Here is a 22,381-nt window from a genome sequence, read left to right on the forward strand (position 1 = left end):
GCACAGGACACTAGCTCTCCTCCTACAAACTTAGATAACCTGAGAGGGGAGTAATATGCCCTATAGAGGGTAAAGATGTGGTTTCTGCGAAGCCAAGATGGTTTAACAATCTTCCACAGAAGTTCAAAAGAAGTTATCCAAAGATTTTGTAGGTTGTAGTTCATCAAAACTGAGCCCCATGTTGACTCCGGTAGAATAAAGTCCCCATCCGACTCCACCAAAATAAGATTATACCATTTAGATACTTCTTTTTTTGCTGGCTCGCAGACTACCAGATCAGAAACAAGTTGACTGTGCCCTCCAAGTTTAGCTTTGTTCTTGTTGGCGGTGGAGATTTTATAGGCCACGGTCCAACTATAAATCTGTAGGTATTTAAATCTTGAAAGATTAGGGCCGACCTTAGCTTGCAAATGTTCCCATGAAAGTAAATTCCCCTCGAAGAAGAGGTCTCCCCAGACTTCAAGACCTGCCCGTCTGAGGGGGATGGCTAAGGTATCGTCGAGCCAGGTAGGATTTTCAGGCAGCCCCCACAACGGTGTTTTTTCACAAAAATAATTTAGATTTATAACTTTCGTGACTTCAGCCCAAGTTTTAGCCAGACCTTGTAGAATCTTCAGTTTAATCTTTTTAAAAAACTTAGGGTTACCAAACTTAAAAAGAAAACCAGAACGATTGATTTTTTCCCCATCCAGCATAGCCGCAAACATATGGCCTACCCCAGAACCCAAAGGGACCTTCAGCAACATTCGTGAATGGGACAATTGAAAGGCCCATGCATACATTTTTAGATCTGGTGCCGCTAATCCACCCTTGTCACGTCGCCGTCTTAATTTTTTCCAGGCGATACGTGGAAGATGGTTATTCCAAATAAAGGATGAAATGTTGGATTGGAATTTAGTTAAGATAGCATGATCAAAATATAAAGGAATAGTGTTAAATAAAAAAAGAAATTTTAGGAAAGATGGACATTTTTATGAGATTAACTCTGCCAAGTAATGAAAGGGGCAAATGTGACCATGATTGTAGAAGCTTACGGCACTCTTTAAGAACTGAAGATAGATTTACATGGACAAGTTTATTGATATCCTTGACTATCGTCAAGCCTAGATATCGCAATGAATTGCCTACTTGCAACTCGGTTACAGCATTCTCATCGTTCCATATAAGCATTTCCGTCTTCGCGGCATTAATCTCATAGCCCGAGATTTGTCCGAATGTGTTAGCTAGTTTCAAAATTGCCGGAAGAGCAGTGGAGACCTCGGATGTTAATATAAGCACGTCATCGGCATATAAAGCTACCTTTCTCATCCAGCCTTGATAGCAAAATGGTTTAATGGCAATCTCCTCCCTTAGATGTTGAGCAAAGGGCTCAATGTAGAAATCAAAGAGCAAGGGAGAGAGCGGGCACCCCTGCCGGGTGCCCCTAGAGATAGAAAAAGGGCTCGACAGGTCACCATTAATGAGGAGACAGGCAGATGGATTACCATAGACGAGACCTATTGCCGTACGGAACCTCTCCCCCACACCAAACTTAGCCAAGGCCTCCGACAGGTATCCCCAATTAACCCTGTCGAAAGCCTTGGTCGCGTCCAGGGTAAGGGCGGCCAATGGTAGGTTATTTGTTGTTGCGATATCTATGGCTCCAATCAGGTCATAAGTTAGTTCGTAAAGTTGTCTCCCTTTCAAAAACCCCTTTTGATCCGTATGAAGAACCAAAGGGGCGATAGAGGCCAGTCTAGTTGATAAAACTGTGGTAAAGATTTTATAATCCACATTCAAAATGGAAATTGGCCTGTAAGAGCCACAAGCCTCTTTAGGTTTACCAGGTTTTAAAATGAGGGTAATTGAGGCATTATCCCATGATGACGGAGGGGATACGCCTTCTACAAGGATTTGATTGAACAAAATCGTGAGGAAGGGAACAATTTCCGATTCCAAGATTTTATATAATTCGGATGGCAAACCATCCGGTCCGGAAGCCTTCCCTTTCTTACCCTTCCTAATGGCTGATCTCACCTCTTCTTCTGTGATGGGCTTATCCAAATATTGTGATTGCTCCAGAGAAAAAGAGGGTAAAGTGATGTTATTCAACCAGCTCTTAATGTCCTCAGATGGAATAACCTTATCTTCCTGATATATCTCTTGGAAGAATTCCCTAAAAGCTGTCCTAATTCATCATCTGTGGAGAAGATGTTATCTCCTACTTTTATGGATACTATATTGTTCCGGACCTGATCTACTTTGGTTTTCCAAGCCAGTAATCTACCCGCCCCTTCGCTATATTCAAAATGGGCCAGCTTACTGGCTTCCCATCTTTGTTGAACTCTCAGGTTTAAGGTTGATGCAAGGTCTCCTCTTAGAATCAGGAGTTGATTTAAAAGAGAATCTAAAGTGGACCCTGAGGCTATGCTGTTGATATCAATATCGTGTTGGACACGAGCCATTTCTGCTTCAATCGAGGAAATTTTTCCATTGTAACTTTTCCTACGATAGGCAACTTTAGCAGTTATAAGCCCTCCTTTTTAAAGGGAAAATCTCCCTCCAAAGTCACCTTCTCAATTTAAAGGTATACATACATTTTTATACACATTACTATTTTATAATGTTTTTAACATTTTTTCCATTTCTAATTTAAATTTTTATTATTGAAGTTAAAATATAGTTAATCTATTGTACCACACAAAGTTTCAAATAATGACAGATAGGAACCTTCTTCTTTCATTGTCAGTGTCAAGAACCTCCCTGTAAAGTACTGTACTTCTAAAAGGGGATAATAAAGGAATTAGGTTTATCTGGTAAACTATTCATAGAGGATTTTAATCAAATCTAAGACACTGTAACAAATTGAAAATGATTGTAAAAAAGCTGTCGACTAGCACCGTCATACATATATTCCTGTTACCTACAGCTATTAATACGAAAGTCATATCTCTAACATAGTTATTATGTTCTATGAGGGTTAAAAATAAGTGATAGAATGTGCATAGAGTTTAAAGCACTTTGTCATAGGTTAAAAAACATCCTGATATGTCTATGATAATATGACTCCATATCATTTAAAGTGTAGTATCAGTGCAAAAAAGTTGGCAGGAAGTGCTATATTACCAGGATCTTAAAGTGCGAATACATAATCTAAAGATTTGGGGAATAATACTCAAAAACTCATAGATTTATGAGACTGATATCTATTTTAGACCTATAAATTAAGGTGTATGATAGTGAGTATGTTGACATTCCCTCTCATATACAATATTAAGAGTACCGAAATAGACTGCCAGTACAGGAAGTATAATAAAAATGCATGACATAATCAGATCTTAAAGTACAGAAGTTTGAGGTCATATACAGCTATGCCATGAAGATCCTACATTTAATGTCTGTATATTAAAGTGCTTGTTGGTACATGTGGGAATATTCCCTCACACATACACTACTAGTTCCACGAAACAGACTATCAGTGCAAAAATGAGTTAAAGTGCATAGAGCATCGTATCTTAAAGTGAAAATGCAAAAAGTTTTAAAGGTATATAGAGCTGCACCCTAATTTGAAGCTAGTTCTAAAGATGTCCAGGAAGCTTCTTATTTTCTTGGAAATTCTTAGAAATCCTCCCTGATCACCCATCCCCGAGTGTGTAGAAACATACTGCATGTGAAGGAACTATAAAGTATATATAGTCACACAGTCACACAGTCACACACGCACACACAGGCAGTAGGGTCTTCATTGTCTGTACGATTTAGTTGTTGTGGATAGGATTTTTCACTCAAGTTATTCAGTGACTTGACTTTTGACTTTTGAATGACACCTAGCAGGCTACTTGCTGATTTTCTTGTTACATTTACCCTGTCCTTTACTGTTCATGGGTAGCTCCTAACTATTTTACAGGCTGGGTAGTTGGCAGAAAAGATTTAGCCCAATTGTATACTGGAAAGTAACAAGAACACAGGTGGTGTTCATAAATATGGCCTGTTACTTCAATCACACGACCTTACTCGTAACCCTCACTTTGTACAATAAGTGGCCTTCAAACTGATCCATTAGGCAGAATGCAATTCACATACTGTCAATAGTCAGACTACCACTGCAAGACCAATGTCCTTCATTGGCTTGGAGTTGACCATCATCATCATCAGTCTCACTGCTGTAAAAGCAGAAGCATCCCCTACATCTATTGTAGAGTGTGTTGGATGGCTGAAAGATCAACACTTGCTGACAGCATTCCTGCAACAAAAAAGAGGAGTCTGACATATCAAAAAATGTTGTATGGAGGAGGGTTTATACTATGGTCCTCAGTGCCCATCTCAGCTAGGCCTGTGCATTCATTTCATATTACACAAAGTTTAAGTTCTGGGAAGATGACTAAAGTGTAACTATCAGTCCAAGATTCAGTATGTGACTTCAAATAGAAGCACACAGATACAAATCTACCATGCCCATTGCTGTTGTTCTTGCATGTGCAACCTTTGATATTGGTCCAACTTATTTTGAAAATTCTAGGAAAAACATTCACTCAAAAACACCATAATCTGCAGCAGTTTTTTTTATACCAATTATATTTGAGATATTCCTCCTTACTGAATCATTTAAATGGGCACATGTTGGTCACACATAGGGCCTTCTTCCCAGTACTGTGCTTCCTTTTCCTGGGGTATTATACTAACTTTGCTGGACAGGGTAAGCTGTCAAAAATGTGCCAGATATTCTGTCTGCCATTTAACAAGTGCATTATATTCAATGGTACTCTAAGGACAGAGGAAAGGACACCCCCACTGTTTAATGAGTATCCTACCCGTAAATGTAAATGTAAATGTAGTTGAGCTTATATAGCGCACAGCTACCCGCAGTGGGTTTCCCGGCGCTTGCTTAGGGAACCCTTCCTGGTATTCCCCTGTGAGATAGCAGGGTATCCACAAGGTGAAAGTCAGGCATCCCGCCGCGAGGGGCCGTTGTGGAGATTAAGCAAGCTATTGCCCAGAGTCGCAGAGTGTGAACCCGTGAGTCGAGGAGGCACCGGGGCGAGAATTATCGAGTCAGTGGAATTTCTTTAGCCCAAGACCCGCCGAGGCGGGGAATTGAACCCTGGTCCAGGACCGATCTCAGCTTCCGGGTCTGCTGCCTCTAACCCCTGAGCCACACTTCTCCGTCAAACTCTAAATAAGACCTTGTGTGTTTCTGAAAATGTTTTAGGGAATTTAGGAGATTCTGCCCCATGATATCCATCTACCTCACTGTCTAAATGTAACTATGCTCAAAAGATCTGAAGAACAGGTAACTGACCCACTTCCTCGAGGAGAACAACATCCTGGACCCGTACCAATCCGGATTTCGAAGCAATCACAGCACCGAAACCTCCCTCATCGCTGCCACCGACGACATCAGGACCCTACTGGACAACGGCAAAACCGCGGTCGTCATCTTCCTGGACCTCTCGGCCGCCTTCAACACCATCTGCCACCACATCCTATGCACACGCCTACACGACGCAGGAATACGCGACAAAGCCTTGGACTGGATCACCTCCTTCCTCACTGACAGTACCCAAAGGTTCCGCCTCTCCCCTTTCCGTTCCGAAGCAACCAAGATCATCTATGGCGTGCCCCATGGAACATCCCTCAGCATTACCCTCTTCAATGTCTACATGGCACCGCTCGCCAACATAGTCTGCTCGCACAACCTCAACATCGTCTCCTACGCAGATGACACTCAACCGATCCTCTCACTCACCAAAAACCCAGCCATCGCCAAAACCAATCCTCCACGAAGGAATGAAGGCCCTCGCCAGCTGGATGCAGACCAGCCGCCTGAAACCTAACTCAGACAAGACAGAGGTCCTTAACCTCAGATCCACTCCCTCCGCCTGGGACGACTCCTGGGGGCCAGCCGCCCTGGGATCCGCACCCACGACTACCGACCACACACGCAACCTGGGGTTCAACCTGGACTCATCGCTCTCAATGATCCAGGAAGTCAACGCCGTCTCCCCCTCCTGCTTCAACACCCTCCGCATGCTCCGCAAGATCTACAGATGGATCCCCACTGGAACCTGAAGGACGGTTACACAGGCCCTCGTCAGCAGCAGATTGGACTACGGCAACGCAGGAACCACGGTCAAACTCCAGAAAAAACTTCAACACATACAGAACGCCTCCGCACGCCTTTATTCTTGACATCCCCCGCCACACTCGCATCACTGCCCACCTGAAAGACCTGGACTGGCTCCCAGTCAACAAGAGGATCACCTTCAAGCTCCTCACCACGCCCACAAAGCACTACACAGTGCCGGACCAGCATACCTCAACAAGAGTCTCACCTTCTACATCCCGAACTGCCAGCTTCGCTCCACCGACCTCGCCCTCGCCACCGTCCCACGCATCCACAGGACCTCCACCGGTGGCAGATCCTTCACCTACCTCGCTGCCAGGAAATGGAACACCCTACCCACACAGCTGCGACAGACCCAGGACCTGCTGACCTTCAGGAGGCTTCTCAAGAACTGGCTGTTCAAGCAGTAGCTGCACCCTCCACCCATGCTCAGCACCTTGAGACCCTCACAGGTGATTAGTGCGCTCTACAAATAAGGGACTGATTGAACAATAAATCCTAGAAATGTCATCGGACAACACCTAACCATCCATTACACAGTTGAATGAGTTGATTCTGGCAAATGTCAACTGTTTTTTTTTGTCAGTCAACAACTCGCACTGTAAGTGCGTAGAAAGGAACAGATATTCTAATGTTGGCCACATCTAATGTGTAAAAGGTTGCTGTGCGATTACCAGGCTGTTGAACTGTAGAAGGAACATAATTCATGCGCTGCCACAAATTAAACTTAGAATGTCCAATCCTTTCTACACTCCTGCTGTGCCAGTTGTTGCGAGTAATCAGTAGAATGGAACCAGGAAATTGTTCCATTTATCACTGCCATTTTAGCTGGGTGCGCGGTCCAGTTCACTGGCACCCAGCAACTAGAGCAAGTCACTCCCACTACACGTGTTCGAACGTACACAAAAAAGGTCCTTTAAACACACCTGCCATCAGAGGTGTAGCGAGTAAATCTGTAGAATGAAACCAGGATTTGGTTTCATTCATCGCCACTATTTGTGCTGGGTGCGCGGTCCAGTTCACCGGCACACAACAGCCAGAGCGAGTCGCACGTGCTGCAAGCGCCCGCTCTTAGACAAAGCAACCCAGAAAGCGTGGCTAAACTGGAAATATTCAGGCACCTTTTATGCGATCTCAGGTTACTAGACCAGACAAGACTTTGATGAAGTAAGTACGACATAGCCGAAGCGATTCTTCATACAGAATTGCATTTTCTCGCACATGACATGACAAATTATTCACCTTTATTTGTACACGCAGAGTGTGACTAAAAGGTCACCTTGCCACCGGAGGACCTATGAAGCAACAGTATTGATATAGATATATATATATATATATTCACTGAAAAAACCATAGGTTTCAGGAGTTATATAGTTTGGAATTAGCTTTTTAAAAAACCTTTGAAATTCACTCAAAAACTATAAGTTTTAGTGGTGTTATAGTTAGCTGGACATTTTACTCATACAAAACCATTGAAATTGCTCCTACATAGTTAGTTGTACTAACTATGTTTCGCGCACCCGCAATCCACTGCTGATGATGTCACATATTAGATCATTCATGACATGGTCAGTGACATCACTGATGACATCTCAAATGACATCACTGATGACATCATCCAGTGAATGTGGTTTGCTTCGTTATTTAAATATGCATTATATATATAGCAATTTGCATTGAAGAATAAGTGGATATATATAAATAGATATTTGGATGGAGGATTTAGTAGCAGTGTAATTGACTGTTTACTTGACCAATTTATGTCTCACTAAATATAGTGGATAGTGACTAAACTGTGTGAATATCTGTATCACTTTGTCAGTTGTTGTGTAAACTGATTCTACAGTTGGTTACTAGCTATGTGAAAGTCTATATTAGTTATTGATTAGTTAACTGAGTATTTGTAGGGGAGTGTGAAAGTGTGTGTGGTTCGGTGGGGGGTGTGTGACTGTCCAAAGATGTGTGAATAGTTGATTCAGTAGATATATGAAGTTAAAACTACATGTTCTAACAGTTGTTTGGGTGAGTGAATATCTTTATGGGTGTGGTGATGAGCAAATATATTTCTCAATGGTACAGGTCCAACAAACTAGAAAAATAAAAGGCAGTGTATGTGTCAGTTGTTGTATATAAATAAGTATACATAAGACACAATGATTGTGTGAGTGACTGTATGGATAACTGTATACTTGTAATAATGATTTTATAATTCACTAAGTATGACTTACTATCTAAATGAATAGAAGAAGTGGGGTTTGTATAAGTGTTTTGCTAAGTAAATATGTAAGTATGATCCATTGTTTGCATAAGTAAGTAGGATGACTTCATATGTGAATAGGATGCGTGCTGCTGTTTAATGTCGATATAGATGTATAAGTATTTTTGATAGTGTTCTATTGTTCATTGACAGCATGTATGAGTGAATCCATAGGTAAGTGATTAGATGTGTGTATACATCTATGAATCACTGAGTGGATTTTTAGATACTTGTATTGCTGTGACAATGGATTTAAATATGATACTCTGTATTTTACAAAGAGTGATGAAAAATTGTAATAGTGTATGAAAAGGTGTATGTGATTGTCACGTGGATGATGTCATCAGTGATGTCATCAGTGTTGTCATTTGAGATGTCATCAGTGATGTCACTGACCATGTCATGAATGATCTAATATGTGACATCATCAGCAGTGGATTGCGGGTGCGCGAAATATAGTTAGTACAACTAACTATATAGGAGCAATTTCAATGGTTTTGTATGAGTAAAATGTCCAGCTAACTATACCACCACTAAAACTTATAGTTTTTTGAGTGAATTTCAAAGGTTTTTTAAATGCTAATTCCTAACTGTATAAGGCCTGAAACCTATGGTTTTTTCAGTGAGTTTGCAAGGTTTTTTAAATGCTAATTCCTAACTATATAAGGCCTGAAACCTATGGTTTTTTCAGTGAATTTCAAAGGTTTTTTAAATGCTAATTCCTAACTATATAAGGCCTGAAACCTATGTTTTTTTCAGTGAATTTGCAAGGTTTTTTAAAATGCTAATTCCTAACTATATAAGGCCTGAAACCTATGGTTTTTTCAGTGAATTTCAAAGGTTTTTTAAATGCTAATTCCTAACTATATAAGGCCTGAAACCTATGGTTTTTTCCAGTGAATTCGCAAGGTTTTTTAAATGCTAATTCCTAACTATATAAGGCCTGAAACCTATGGTTTTTTCATTGAATTCGCAAGGTTTTTTAAATGCTAATTCTATTAGCGGATAAAGTTTTTATATATTAAAATGTTTTTTAAATCTCAAATGCCTGCTTTGCTATCAGAGTTTTTAAGCACAGACTCTTTTGTCTCTGGTGGCCATCTTGGGAGACTGCATATCAGAATGTTTTTAATGAAATATAAGAGGATTTGAGAAGTCACTCAAAATGTGCCCTAATTTTTCTTTCTTCAGCACTAATCATAATTTCTATGGCAAAATGAACCCCCTCATTTTGTTCCTTTGCAAATTAAATGTTTCAAGTGTTAACACTTTATTCCAATCAAGATGACTTCAGGTGTTCCATACTTTTGTCATAAGTAAGACTGTTAGCGCTCTAGTTGTTCTTTAGAACACTCTGGGACATTGTCATTGGGCTATAGTTGGGCTACATCTGGCTGATATTTGGGCTACATTTGTTTTTTTTTGTCTCTGGTGGCCATCTTTGGGCTACATTGGGCTACATTTGGGCTCTAACATATATATAGCCCAATATATATTTTTTCAAAGTTAATTTTCGTAAAAACCACTGGAGCACATATCTTGAGACATAGCAAAGGCACATCGGACTACCAGTCCCTACAATTTTGCCAAATTAGGTGGAAAACCATTCAGCCGTTCGGGCTAAAAGGGAGTCCAACCGCCCTATGGAAATTAACATGGGGAAAACACGTTTTGGGAGCCCCCTTTAATCTCAGCCCCCGCTTGACGAATCCCCCCCAAACTTTCAGGGAAGGACCGGAGCGCGCGAGGCAAAGTTAAGGACAATTTCAGGAAGATTCCTCAACCAGCGCCAAAGTTATTCCCAATAGAATGTTGCGATTTCCCTATGGAAAACAATCCTAACTATATATACCTACTGGCTATCGCCAGTAGGTAATTATATATATATATATATATATACACATATATATATATATATATATATATATATATATATATATATATATATATAGTGTCTCCTTCTTCTGCATGGTGTTATGTAGTATGTCTGTTGTATTAGAGTGCCCGAACACAGGGGTTTACCACTGATTTAATAGATGTGTTCACTATAACACTATATTGAGTAAGCCTCCTTTCTAGAAGCACAGTCCATAACCACATAATGGTGTATTTTAATAATATGCATGATGCTCCATGTCAGCCATACAGTTGGTAAGTGCATAATCTTGCTCAGAATGAGCTATTTACAATGGCTGGCTAATTCGCCGTTTATATGTTTCAGATAACATAGAAAGAATACCAATTAGGTTTAAGGTTTATTTGCTCATGTAGAGTGCGTGAAATCGTAACACTTTACACGTTCTAATAAATTTGAACTAGGAGTTGCCTCAGAGAGTGTATTTCTTGGTCCTGATGAAAGCCAGAAGGAAGGGTAGCTTGAAATGTGTAGACCATTTAGAAAGTAGGATCATTAAATCCAAACACACTTTCTACTGTTCTTCCCTGTTTATCTGAAGGATGGAATAAAACAGTTTTCCTACCAGACAGGTTTTTTTAACCTCTAAAGAGCCCCTCCAACTCCTATTCATCATTTTGTCTGAACTATACAGTGCTTCTGTGTAAATCACATGCAGCAGCACGCCCCGTTCCGCAGCGGAACGGGAACAACCCAATAATGAAGCATGCCACCAAGGGGTAACCTTGGTGGGTGTGGGTTATATAACAAAAAGCCTTGTGCTTTTTACCGAATCAGAGAATTGGCCCACAAGTCTTAGTAGGGCCCCAACAGCCAAATGGCACTAGATTTCCCATGGTAGTGAAAACTCATTAACCATTAAAAACCTAAAGACAAAGTGCAATCATTAGTTTATCTGCTCTCATTAAAAAATGAAGTGCACATAAAATCAGACTTCTCTTAAAAGCGCACACATATATGTTATCTGAACAGGTGTTATGGTATTGGCCTATGCTAGGTATCAGCATGGCTTTAGACCATGTTCTGTACCCACATGAAAGTGGACACTGAAGCCATATAGTATAAATACTAATTGTGGCTCCTGGACTAAATCTGTTCCAAGTGGCCAGCGTTCAGGTGTAAAGATTGGCTCTGATGTAAGGCTGGTTAGTACCTGCTGGTCCTATGGAAAGACTGGTTGGTTCCTTTGTAAGGGCTTGGCATGTGCTAAGCATAGATAGTACAGAATAAGTATGGGCCTCTGCAATAGCTGATTTGTAATTATTACTCGTTGGTCCATTTGCTAAATAAGGTATTGTACAAAGCCTATTCAGTTGTTGCAACTTGCATTAAGGTTAAGAAATATAAGTGCTAATATCTCTTCTTTTGGTCTCAACCTATGACCCTAGCTGGTGAGTGTTCCAGGGTGAGAGAAGAGGATAGCTGTGAAAAATTATGACAATCCTGAATGGCTGATGAAAAAAAAAAGTTGTCAAAACCTCATTCATAATACGTGGCTTGCGTCATCATCCAGTTTGTTGCTGTGCAGAGAGCGGTTACCATAATAGGAGTACCGTGATGAAACAGTCAGTGTGCAGGGTGAAATGCCATACCCAAGTGGTCTCTACCCTGTACTTCCTATCCTAGCGATTGCCACCTGCGCATGCTACACTACAAACAAGCATTAGAAATGCAATCGGGCTCGGATTTATTTGAGTTTGAGCTAATGGCATTGTAAATGCCAATGTATTGTTGCTATGTGTTATGGAGTGTGTTCATGTGGTGTGTACTGCCAGTGATTTACGGTGCAATATTCTCACACTCACAATGAAATCACTGGCAGTACACACCACATGAACACACTCCATAACACATAGCAACAATACATTGGCATTTACAATGCCATTAGCTCAAACTCAAATAAATCCGAGCCCGATTGCATTTCTAATGCTGCACACTCACACACTGTTCACCCTGCACACTCACACACTGCAGTCACTGTCACTCTGCAGTCACTGTCACTCTGCAGTCACTCTGCAGTCACTCTGCAGTCAGTCACTCTGCAGTCAGTCACTCTGCAGTCAGTCACTCTGCAGTCACACTCACTCTGCAGTCACTCTGCAGTCACTCTGCAGTCACACTCACTCTGCAGTCACACTCACTCTGCAGTCACTCTGCAGTCACACTCACTCTGCAGTCACTCTGCAGTCACACTCACTCTGCAGTCACTCTGCAGTCGCACTCACTCTGCAGTCACTCTGCACTCACTCTGCACTCACTCTGCACTCACTCTGCACTCGCACTCACTCTGCACTCACTCTGCACCTGCACTCACTCTGCACCTGCACTCACTCTGCACCTGCACTCACTCTGCACCTGCACTCACTCTGCACTCACTATGCACTCACTCTGCACTCACTATGCACTCACTATGCACTCTGCACTCACTCACTCTGCACTCTGCACTCACACTCACTCTCACTCTGCACTCACACTCACTCTGCACACTGTTCACCCTGCACTCTCACACACTGTTCACCCTGCACACACACACTGCAGTCACTGTCACTCTGCAGTCACTCTGCAGTCACTGTCACTCTGAAGTCACTCTGCAGTCACTGTCACTCTGCACTCACTCTGCACTCTGCACTCACTCTGCACTCTGCACTCACACTCACTCTGCACTCTGCACTCACACTCACTCTCACTCTGCACTCACACTCACTCTGCACACTGTTCACCCTGCACTCTCACACACTGTTCACCCTGCACACACACACTGCGGTCACTGTCACTCTGCAGTCACTCTGCAGTCACTGTCACTCTGCAGTCACTCTGCAGTCACTGTCACTCTGCAGTCACTCTGCAGTCACTGTCACTCTGAAGTCACCCTGCAGTCACTCTGCAGTCACTGTCACTCTGCAGTCACTCTGCAGTGACACTCACTCTGCAATCACTCTGCAGTCACACTCACTCTGCAGTCACTCTGCAGTCGCACTCACTCTGCAGTCACTCTGCACTCACTCTGCACCTGCACTCACTCTGCACTCACTCTGCACCTGCACTCACTCTACACTCTGCACTCACTCTACACTCACTCTACACTCACTCTACACTCACTCTACACTCACTCTACACTCACTCTACACTCACTCTACACTCACTCTGCCCCTGCACTCACTCTGCACTAACTCTGCCCCTGCACTCACTCTGCACTAACTCTGCCCCTGCACTCACTCTGCACTCACACTCTGCACTCACACTCTGCACTCACACTCTGCACTCACACTCTGCACTCACACTCTGCACTCACACTCTGCACTCACACTCTGCACTCACACTCTGCACTCACACTCTGCACTCACACTCTGCACTCACACTCTGCACTCACACTCTGCACTCACACTCTGCACTCACACTCTGCACTCACACTCTGCACTCACACTCTGCACTCACACTCTGCACTCACACTCACACTCTGCAGTGTGTGGGTGTCTCCCTGAAAAAGATGGGGAGCCACAGGGAAGAGATAGTGTGTGCTTGTGAGAGCCGAGGGTCCGACGGGTCTGTACAGAGGGCACTGCCAGAACTAAGTATGTCCCAGTACTGTAATACCTGACGCTGCGGCGGGTCAGGATTGGTGTGCATCGGAAGAGCAGAGTGTGCGTCAGTCGTGTAACAGCAGAGGCTGCCAAGGTCTGGGTCGAGGTACTTTGGCACAGTGTGGTGGTGCTGTAACAGATGCTGTGCTAGTCCCGACTGAGATACGTTGGCTGAAGTGAGTGCGCCCTGTATTGCACAGCAGGGGGGGCGGCAGCTCTGCATTAAGACACATTGGCAGAGCTGCGGCGTTCCGGGACTGCTGGAGCCCAGGGTGCGGTCGGTCTGGATTGAGGTGGGTAGGATGCGCCTCAGTACAAAAATAGCAGAGGGTCAACAGTTCAGGACTGAGGTACACTGACCGAGTTGTGTGCGCCCCGGACCTAAAAACAGGAGAAAATGGCGCTGTGCACCCCTGTACTGAAAGAGCAGTGTGCATGGCATGTGAGAATTGAGGTACACTGCCGGAGCTATGCTCGCTCCGCAACTGAAATAGCAGAGGATGCGGCAGGTCGGGATTGAGGTGCACTGACAGAGCTGTGCACGCCTGGTACTGAAATAGCAGAGGATGCGGCAGGTCGGGATTGAGGTGCACTGACAGAGCTGTGCACGCCTGGTACTGAAATAGCAGAGGATGCGGCAGGTCGGGATTGAGGTACACTGCCGGAGCTAAGCTCGCTCCGGAACTGAAATAGCAGACGATGTGGCAGGTCGGGATTGAGGTGCACCGACAGCTGTGGTGTGCGCGCCTAGTAATGAAAGAGCAGAGGGAGTGGCTTCCCTGGAATCAGAATTGAGGCCCAATGCCTGAGCTATGGCGCCCCTGTACAATGAGAAGGATGCGGGGGGTCAGGATAGAAGCCCACGGAAGAGCAGTCGGAGTTCTCGGTACCTGACACAGCGACGCTTCTTTACACGCAGGGTTAAGGTGCATCTCCGGCGCGCTGGCAATAAGCTCGTGCTCACTCACATGCCTGGTCCGCACAATAGAGTTATCCGAGTGCTCACATCCTGTTAAACTGCTCCCATGTACTTCATAACAACTCGGCATGTACCTCCGATGAAAAACTGAACGCGCGTAGAATCCCCGAACAAACAAGCTTCACAACGCCGGACCACAGATCGCGAAAGCGATCCAATTGTAAAAAAAAAAAAAAAAACAAGGAAGCTGCGCGCTGAGCGCTGCAGAATTGTGAACGCGCCCGGCCATCTGGATTCACTAACGGAGGCACCCTGACAGCTCCTAATTATAATTTATGTACTTCTTTGCGCGAGCACGAACGAAATATGCCCAAAATGGCGGAACAAAACTACATTTACCCTATCACTTCAAGCCTATTAAAACGAAAACACAAGGAAGACGAATCACTGGCCAGATGACAGAAAACGCTAAGGAATGTGTGGAATTCCTCTCCCCAAGGCCCTAGGAGATACTTCTTTTTTTTCTACTAACATTAGGATCTCGAAACTCCTCCCCCACTTACAGTGGGGAGGAGTCCGAGCCCTAAAAAGGAGCCCTGAACAGACACAATTAAAACGAATTGTGGGTTATTGAACTTTAAAAGGTCCCCTACCATAACATTAAAGTAAACAAGGTTTGTCAATGAACCAGTCATTCCTGTCAGATAGAAATCGGTGGCTTGCGGACTTCCTAGACAGCTGGACAAGGACGATCATGCGGAGTTCTTTTAAGACGCGTACCTTCGCGTACCACCCCATCAACAATGGCATGCCTCAGGGCTCTTCACTGAGCCCTACGTTATTTAACATCTTCGTGTCCAAATACCCCTCGATTGTGAATCTTGTGGCTTTGAGGTTATCTGATATGCGGATGATACCCAGTTGGTCATCTTGTTTGGCATGGACCCGGATAAGATAAAATATTGCTTCATAAAATTGTATGAGTAAGATTGCTGCCTGGATGTTGGTTAATTGTCTCCAAATGAATAGCAACATAACGGAGATACTGCTGTTCGGTAAAGCCCAGCAACTCTGGTCACCGGATTGGTGGCCCCCTGAACTCGCTACAGCCCCGACTCCCAGGCTATCTGAGAAAAATATAGGCATCATCAAACTTGCTCAGGCCCTATCCATAAAAGACCATATCTCTGCAATTTGTGGGGTTTGATTTGTCACCATGTAGCTACTGAGGAAAGTATTTCCTTGGCTAGCTCCTCTGTGAGGAAACCTTTGATCCAAGCCCTAATCATAAGTCGGCTGGACTATGGCAACGTACTGCTCGCGGCTTAAAAGGACACTTTATTGTCCAAACTTCAGATGGTGCAAAATACTGCTGCATGCCTGGTCTGTAATCTTCCAGCATGCTCTCCCTCAGCTCCTACACTGAGAGCACTACATTGGCTTCTGGATCGGAAGTGCACTGTTTTCAAGCTCTGTTGCCTCACCCACAAGTCTTTAATGGGCAGAGGCCCCACTTGCCCAAAGGCTAAATTGCGCTACTACCATACACCAGAACTCTCAGATACAGCGACAAAGCGCTACTGAACTTTCCCTGCATCAGCACTTCCAGATTCAGAGGCAGGTCTTCTTCCTTTACCACCTCTTTGCCATGGAATCAATTCCCTTACCATCTCCACGGCGGTCCAGATTTTCCAAAAGTAAAAAAAAAAAAACGGCTGTTTTAGTATGTTGCAGGAAGACCTGGCTGTTTTAGTATGTTGCAGGTTCTTCTGTGATGACAAAGCACGGAGATACACCTGTGGGTGAGTCGTTGAGCTATATTAAGTGGAAAATAACATTACATTCTTTAGTGTATTGACTCGTATCTGCGTGTTAAGCTTCCTTCTGGGTCCTATGCATTCATTAGGAAGAATGAATCACAACAAGAAATCATAGGATCCAAGGTCTTAGGATCCAGTCTGTGGATCCCAATTCTCACTAATAATTAATATTTCAGGAACCTAAGGACCAATCCAGGTCCATTCACATTGTATGCCCTGGCCGCAGTTTCCAAGTACGTGATGTATTGCCAAGCAACTGCATTCAGAAATAAAATGTGCACGTTATTATATCAAAAGACTTCTGGGGTTAGTCAGAGATTAGTCAAATACATGTGAAAATGCGAGCTTTTTACTTAACAGTGTGTTAACATAAAATCATAGTCACATTAAACACAATACATTCAATTTGCTGGCCTAAATGGTTTGTAAACAACGAGGTTTACAGACAGGGTGTGTTACTACCGCTTCCATAAATTTCTTCTTTCACTCGCCTTTATTGTAAATATTGTCATATACTAAGAGTAATCTGGATGGGGGCTTTTAGTGCCTCCCATGCTCTTGTCACAAGCCAAAATAGTACTTCTACCAAGCCGAGATTAGTTTGCCAAGCACAGATAGTCTCTCAGTCAAGCACAGCATGCCAATGAGTTGTCATGTACTGAAAATAATTGCTTTACTAAGCTGAGATGTTTGAGGTGACAAGCCTAGTTGATGTCTCGGCCAAGACCCCTTTCTTAAGCAGGTGCTGTGCTGAGCCCCTCTGGTCCTGTGCTGAAAGTGACACGGGGCTACGAATAGGTGGTCCAGTAGCATGCCTGGCCACCCTTACCTGAGGCTACAAGTATGGCAAGTGATGGTTCTGTGCTAACGCTGATCCCAATTCTAGGAGTGGGTACTCTGGTGACCACCTAGTTGAAGCCGTTCAGATGGGTCCCTAGCATGAATGTTCAGCTCTTATTGTTGTGTTATGTGTTCCCGAATTAATTCCAGCCTTAAATCCAAGCCCTGTAAAACACCTTTTTATGAGGCAATCCCTGTATTAAGACATTATTCTGTGCCGAAGCCACTTCTGTTAGGCGTGGTTGAACTGTTGAGCTACGTGAAGGTGGTGGTCTGGAGAAGGGCTACGCTTGGTCTGTCCAAAGCTAAACCTGAAGCAGTGGGATGCGCTCACCTTATGTATGGACTGGCAGCCGCCAAAATGCTCTTGGGCACCGGAATCTCCTGTCCCTCCAGAACTAGGCAAGCGTCGCAGAACAAGGCGTCCCCGCGGAAGGAGCTGAGGGATCGCAGCAGCTTCACTGCATGCTGGGGGTCCGCAAGCACTGACACCGCGTCCGACATTGCAGTGGACACGGGATCTAAGGCCTGGGAAGGGAGTTGGGCCAGCAGGAGGGGATGGAGCCCCCGGCAATATGCGGCGTGTGCGGAACAGGAGTCTCTTCCCTAATGTGTCATACACAGAAGATGCCGCACTCTGACCCCTCCCTATCCATCCCTCTGCCCTGCCTATCCATACCTCTGCCCTGCCTTCTCACGAATTGAATTGCCGTTTCTAACTCCGCCCACGACATACTTCCACCTTCTGGCTCTAAGAACAGCCCATTCTTAAGTGTAACCCCGCCTTCCTAGCACCGCCTCAGAAGCAGGCTGTTAGATCGTTATGCCTGACTCTAAGATGTCTCTTACTTAAGACGCAGCTCCGCCCCAACCAGCTCGAGCCCTTTGATTCGTGAAGCATGGGTAAAATAGCTGGTACTTCGGAAAACAGACTTTTTAAATGACAAGCTATGACCACTGTTATTAGTTCATTATGTTATGTAATTCACAGCTTGTAACTCATTCCGTTAACTACTGCAATTAAGTCGACCAGGTTGGTAAAGCAGAAAAAGGACAGGCGCCGACATAGAAGAAGGTCTATACATTTGTATCACCAACATAGAAACAAGCACTGGCAAAGCCAATAGGTCATGCTTTTGGGACCTATTGGATTTCCAAATAGGGTGACCAACTGGCATGGGTGCAAATTCAGGACAATAAGTGTAAAAATTCAGGACAAAGGGTAATATTCAGGACAGGAGGTCAAAATTCAGGGCAAAAGGTAAGTTTTACAGACACATCAGAAGAGGTTGCAGATAAGTATCAATAGTATATAAGTAAATAGACAAGTGATAACAGTGCTCAAATCTTCATGTCTTCAAGAGCAAGTTTATTATTACAACCACCAACAGCAACAGCTCAGCAACTGGCACAAATGACATTGGAATGTCATGCTCAAAGAATGATGCACAGTATTCAACATTCCTTAAAGGAGAAAGTACATTACAACAATCCCCCTTACATAATAATAGGAAATGAAAAGAACTAAACACTAAAAAAATAACAAATACCAATAACAACTTAATAAAGCAAAACATCAAGGCATTCTAATACATAACGTAATCCTTGAACTTTCCAGGCAGATGTCTTGCTCTTCTGGAATTGTTACTCAAGTTCAAATTGGAGGAAGTGTCCATGGAATGACCATTACGTTCTTTCAGGTCAGTACACTTGGCCAACTGGGACATGTTCCAAGTGCAACCATTGTCTAAAGTAATAACATTTTTCTTTACTGCGACAATGACAAAAGGACCAGTAAAATTGGAAGTGCCTTTGTAACCATGTTTAGATTTTTTAACTAACACACAATCACCCACATTCCATTTCCTCATTTTGACACACATCTTATTGTCATACCGTTGTTTATATCTCTGTTGATACCTAGTTACAATTTCCATCCTCCTAAAATCACCTCCCAAATCACCTTCCACACCATTCCCACCATCCTTCAGTGGAAGCCAAGCTGGATTGAGTTTAGAACTGGCTACTCTTCCTCTTAAGGCTTCAAAAGGAGACTTTTGCATAATAGCATTAGGCACGGTGCGATGTGCCCACCATGTTTCTCTCAATACACCACTAAACGGAACCCTAGACTTCAGAGCTCGTTGAGCACAACTCTTCACCACCCTATTCATCCTCTCTGTGAGACCATTAGCCTGAGGAGAATAAAGAGCCGTTTTCTGATGAATAATTCCAAGATTTTTTAGAAAAACATCCATCTCATTAGAGATAAATTGCACCCCGTTATCCGTAACTAAGTACTTAGGAACACCTTCTGAAACAAAAACATCTTTGAGAAACTCAATTACAGACCTAGAGTTGACCACCCCCATACACTTTGAGACAACCCATTTTGAAGTATAGTCTACTAACAATATAACAAACCTTTCATACGAGGGCATCAACTCAAAAGGACCTGCAATATCAAGTCCTACTTTGGTGCAAACTGCAGATGGAATCTCCACTGGAGATAGAGGAGAATGAGACGTGGTGCGAGACTTGTCATTAACAGCACACAAATGACAATCCTTCACTACCGACTCAACCATTCTGTCCATTCCAGGCCACCAGTATCTTTCTCTAACACGCACTTTGGTGAGGCTCCTTCCCAAGTGACCCTCATGAGCTAAATTGACAATCTTTTCTCTCACATCTCCAGGTGGAACTATCCTGTCACCTCTCATCAAATTTCCTTCCTAAAATGTCAGTTCATCTCTCACAGTCCAGTACAACTTCAAATTGCTATCAAGTACTTAATATTTAGGCCAACCAGTCGTAATGACTCTCTTAAGAGAATGAAAAATGCTGTCACTCTCAACACTCTTCAACCATTCATCCCTAGATATTGACGACTCACTTACCCAATTCACACTCTCACTAACTTCCAAAATATGTTCACCATCTATAGGTAAGCGTGACAAGCAGTCAGCAGGCTTATTATTCTGTCCTGAAATATATTGCACCACAAAGTTATATTCTTCTAACCCCTCACTCCACCTTTTCAACCTGGGGGTCATGTGATCATTTTGGTGACAAGAAAATATCTGCACAAGGGGACGATGGTCAGATTTTACAACAAATGGAATTCCCCACAAATAAAACTTAAAAATGATAAATAGCCCAAAATACACCCAACACTTCTCTTTCAATACAAGAATAATTCTTCTCTGCTTCCCTAAGGGCCCTTGAAGCAAAAGAACAATAGTTACTTACCTGTAATCTGTGGTTCTCCAGTATTGGTGTCTTTCATAGATTCACATGCCTGAATCATTCCCCGTCGTCGGAGTAGGAGTCCCACGGTATATAAAAAAGCAGTAATAAGCCATTTGTACATAGCAAATAACAGTTACAATAAACCAGGAAGTGAAGTAGCCTCAGCTACCAATGAAAAAACTTCCACATTAGTGACCATCCAAGTCATTATGTTAGACCAAACTGCAGCCAATCAGGCCACAGCTCCCACCTAGGTATTCTCCCCAGAGACCCAGGCTGTCAGATTTTTGTAGCACTGGAGTGTACCAGAGTATATACAGCTATATCATAACAGTCTGGGTGAGACTCTGAGGGGAGGTGGGTGGGTGCATGTGAATCTATGAAAGACACCAATACTGGAGAACCACAGATTACAGGTAAGTAACTATTGTTCTTCTCCAGTATTTGGGGTGTCTTTCATAGATTCACATGCCTGAATCCGAGTAGTTAGCAGTAATACAATATCTCGCTCTTATACGCCAAAACATAGTTATCATGCATAAACAGAAAGCAATGCAACATCATAAGAAAGCGTAAAGAGTGGAAAGGAGGTGGGAGAGAACACCAGAGGCTCACCTTACTAAAACAGATTTCGCAGGACTGCTCTCCCCACCGAGGCATCGGTGTCGCTTGAAGAATCCAGACAGTAATGCCTCGTGAATGTGTGCCTGCTGGACCATGTTGCTGCTCTGCAAATATGCGGGAGAGGCACACCAGCAAATAACGCAGTTGAAGAGGAGACTGCTCTTGTAGAATGGGCTCTAGGTAAGGTCTGTAAGGGTTTACCTGCTTGTTGATGGCATAACCCTATCGTGGATGAGACCCACCTGGCGATAGTCTGTTTTGAAACAGCACAGCCTTGTCTTGGTCTGCCATATGCCACAAATAGCTGATCCGTCTTCCTGATGGCAGCTGTTCTTGAAAGATAAAATTTAAGGCATCTCTTAATGTCTAATGTGTGTAAAGTCCGCTCAGCTGGTGACTGCGGATTGGGAAAAAATGTCTTAAGTATCACAGGCTCATTGAGATGAAAATCCGATGGTACTTTGGGCATGTACTTCGGGTTGGTGCGTAGTATCACAGAGTCAGGTGTGAATTGCAAGAATGGTGGTTTAATGGTGAATGCTTGCAAGTCACTCACTCGTCTGGCTGATGTTAGTGCCAGCAGTAATGCAACCTTCCAAGTGATGAACTTGAGATCGACCTTATGAATAGGCTCAAAGGGATGGCGAAGAAGCTGTGCTAGGACTATATTTAAATGCCAAGCTGGAGGTGGCCGGCGTACAGGTGGAAACATACGAAATAAGCCTTTAAAGAATTGTTGTATTATCCTTGAGGAGTATAGAGAAGTCTTACCGTCCTGACGGTATCGTGATATGGCGGCTAAGAACACTTTAAGTGTTGAGTGCGCCAAACCTGATTTAGCGAGCTGCAAAAAGAAGGGCAATATCGCTTCTGGCTTCGCAGTCATTGGATGCAAATTCATAGTTTGGCACCAAACACAGAAACGTTTCCACTTTAGTTTGTAAGTTTTGTTTGTGGAAGGCGCCCTAGCATTGGCCAGGACTTCCTGACAGTCTTGTGGAATGTTCAAGTGCGCAAACTCGTGGTGTTGAGGAGCCAAGCCGATAATTTAAGAGATTGAGGGTCTGGAT

General features: G+C 43.6%; 1 protein-coding gene across 1 annotated transcript in view; it reads right to left on the reverse strand.

Annotated features, from left to right (window-relative positions):
• The window catches only part of GAN (gigaxonin), a 320,191-nt gene extending 302,103 nt beyond the window's left edge, over positions 1-18,088 (reverse strand). Inside the window, exon 1 of the mRNA XM_078670190.1 lies at positions 17,770-18,088. Coding sequence (XP_078526316.1) covers positions 17,770-17,939 — 170 coding nt within the window. The 5' untranslated portion in view covers positions 17,940-18,088. The remainder of the gene's footprint in view (positions 1-17,769) is intronic.
• Positions 18,089-22,381: the final 4,293 nt, after the last annotated feature.

This window comes from Lissotriton helveticus, chromosome 12 (genome assembly GCF_964261635.1).
Source record: "Lissotriton helveticus chromosome 12, aLisHel1.1, whole genome shotgun sequence".
Lineage (NCBI taxonomy): Eukaryota > Metazoa > Chordata > Amphibia > Caudata > Salamandridae > Lissotriton > Lissotriton helveticus.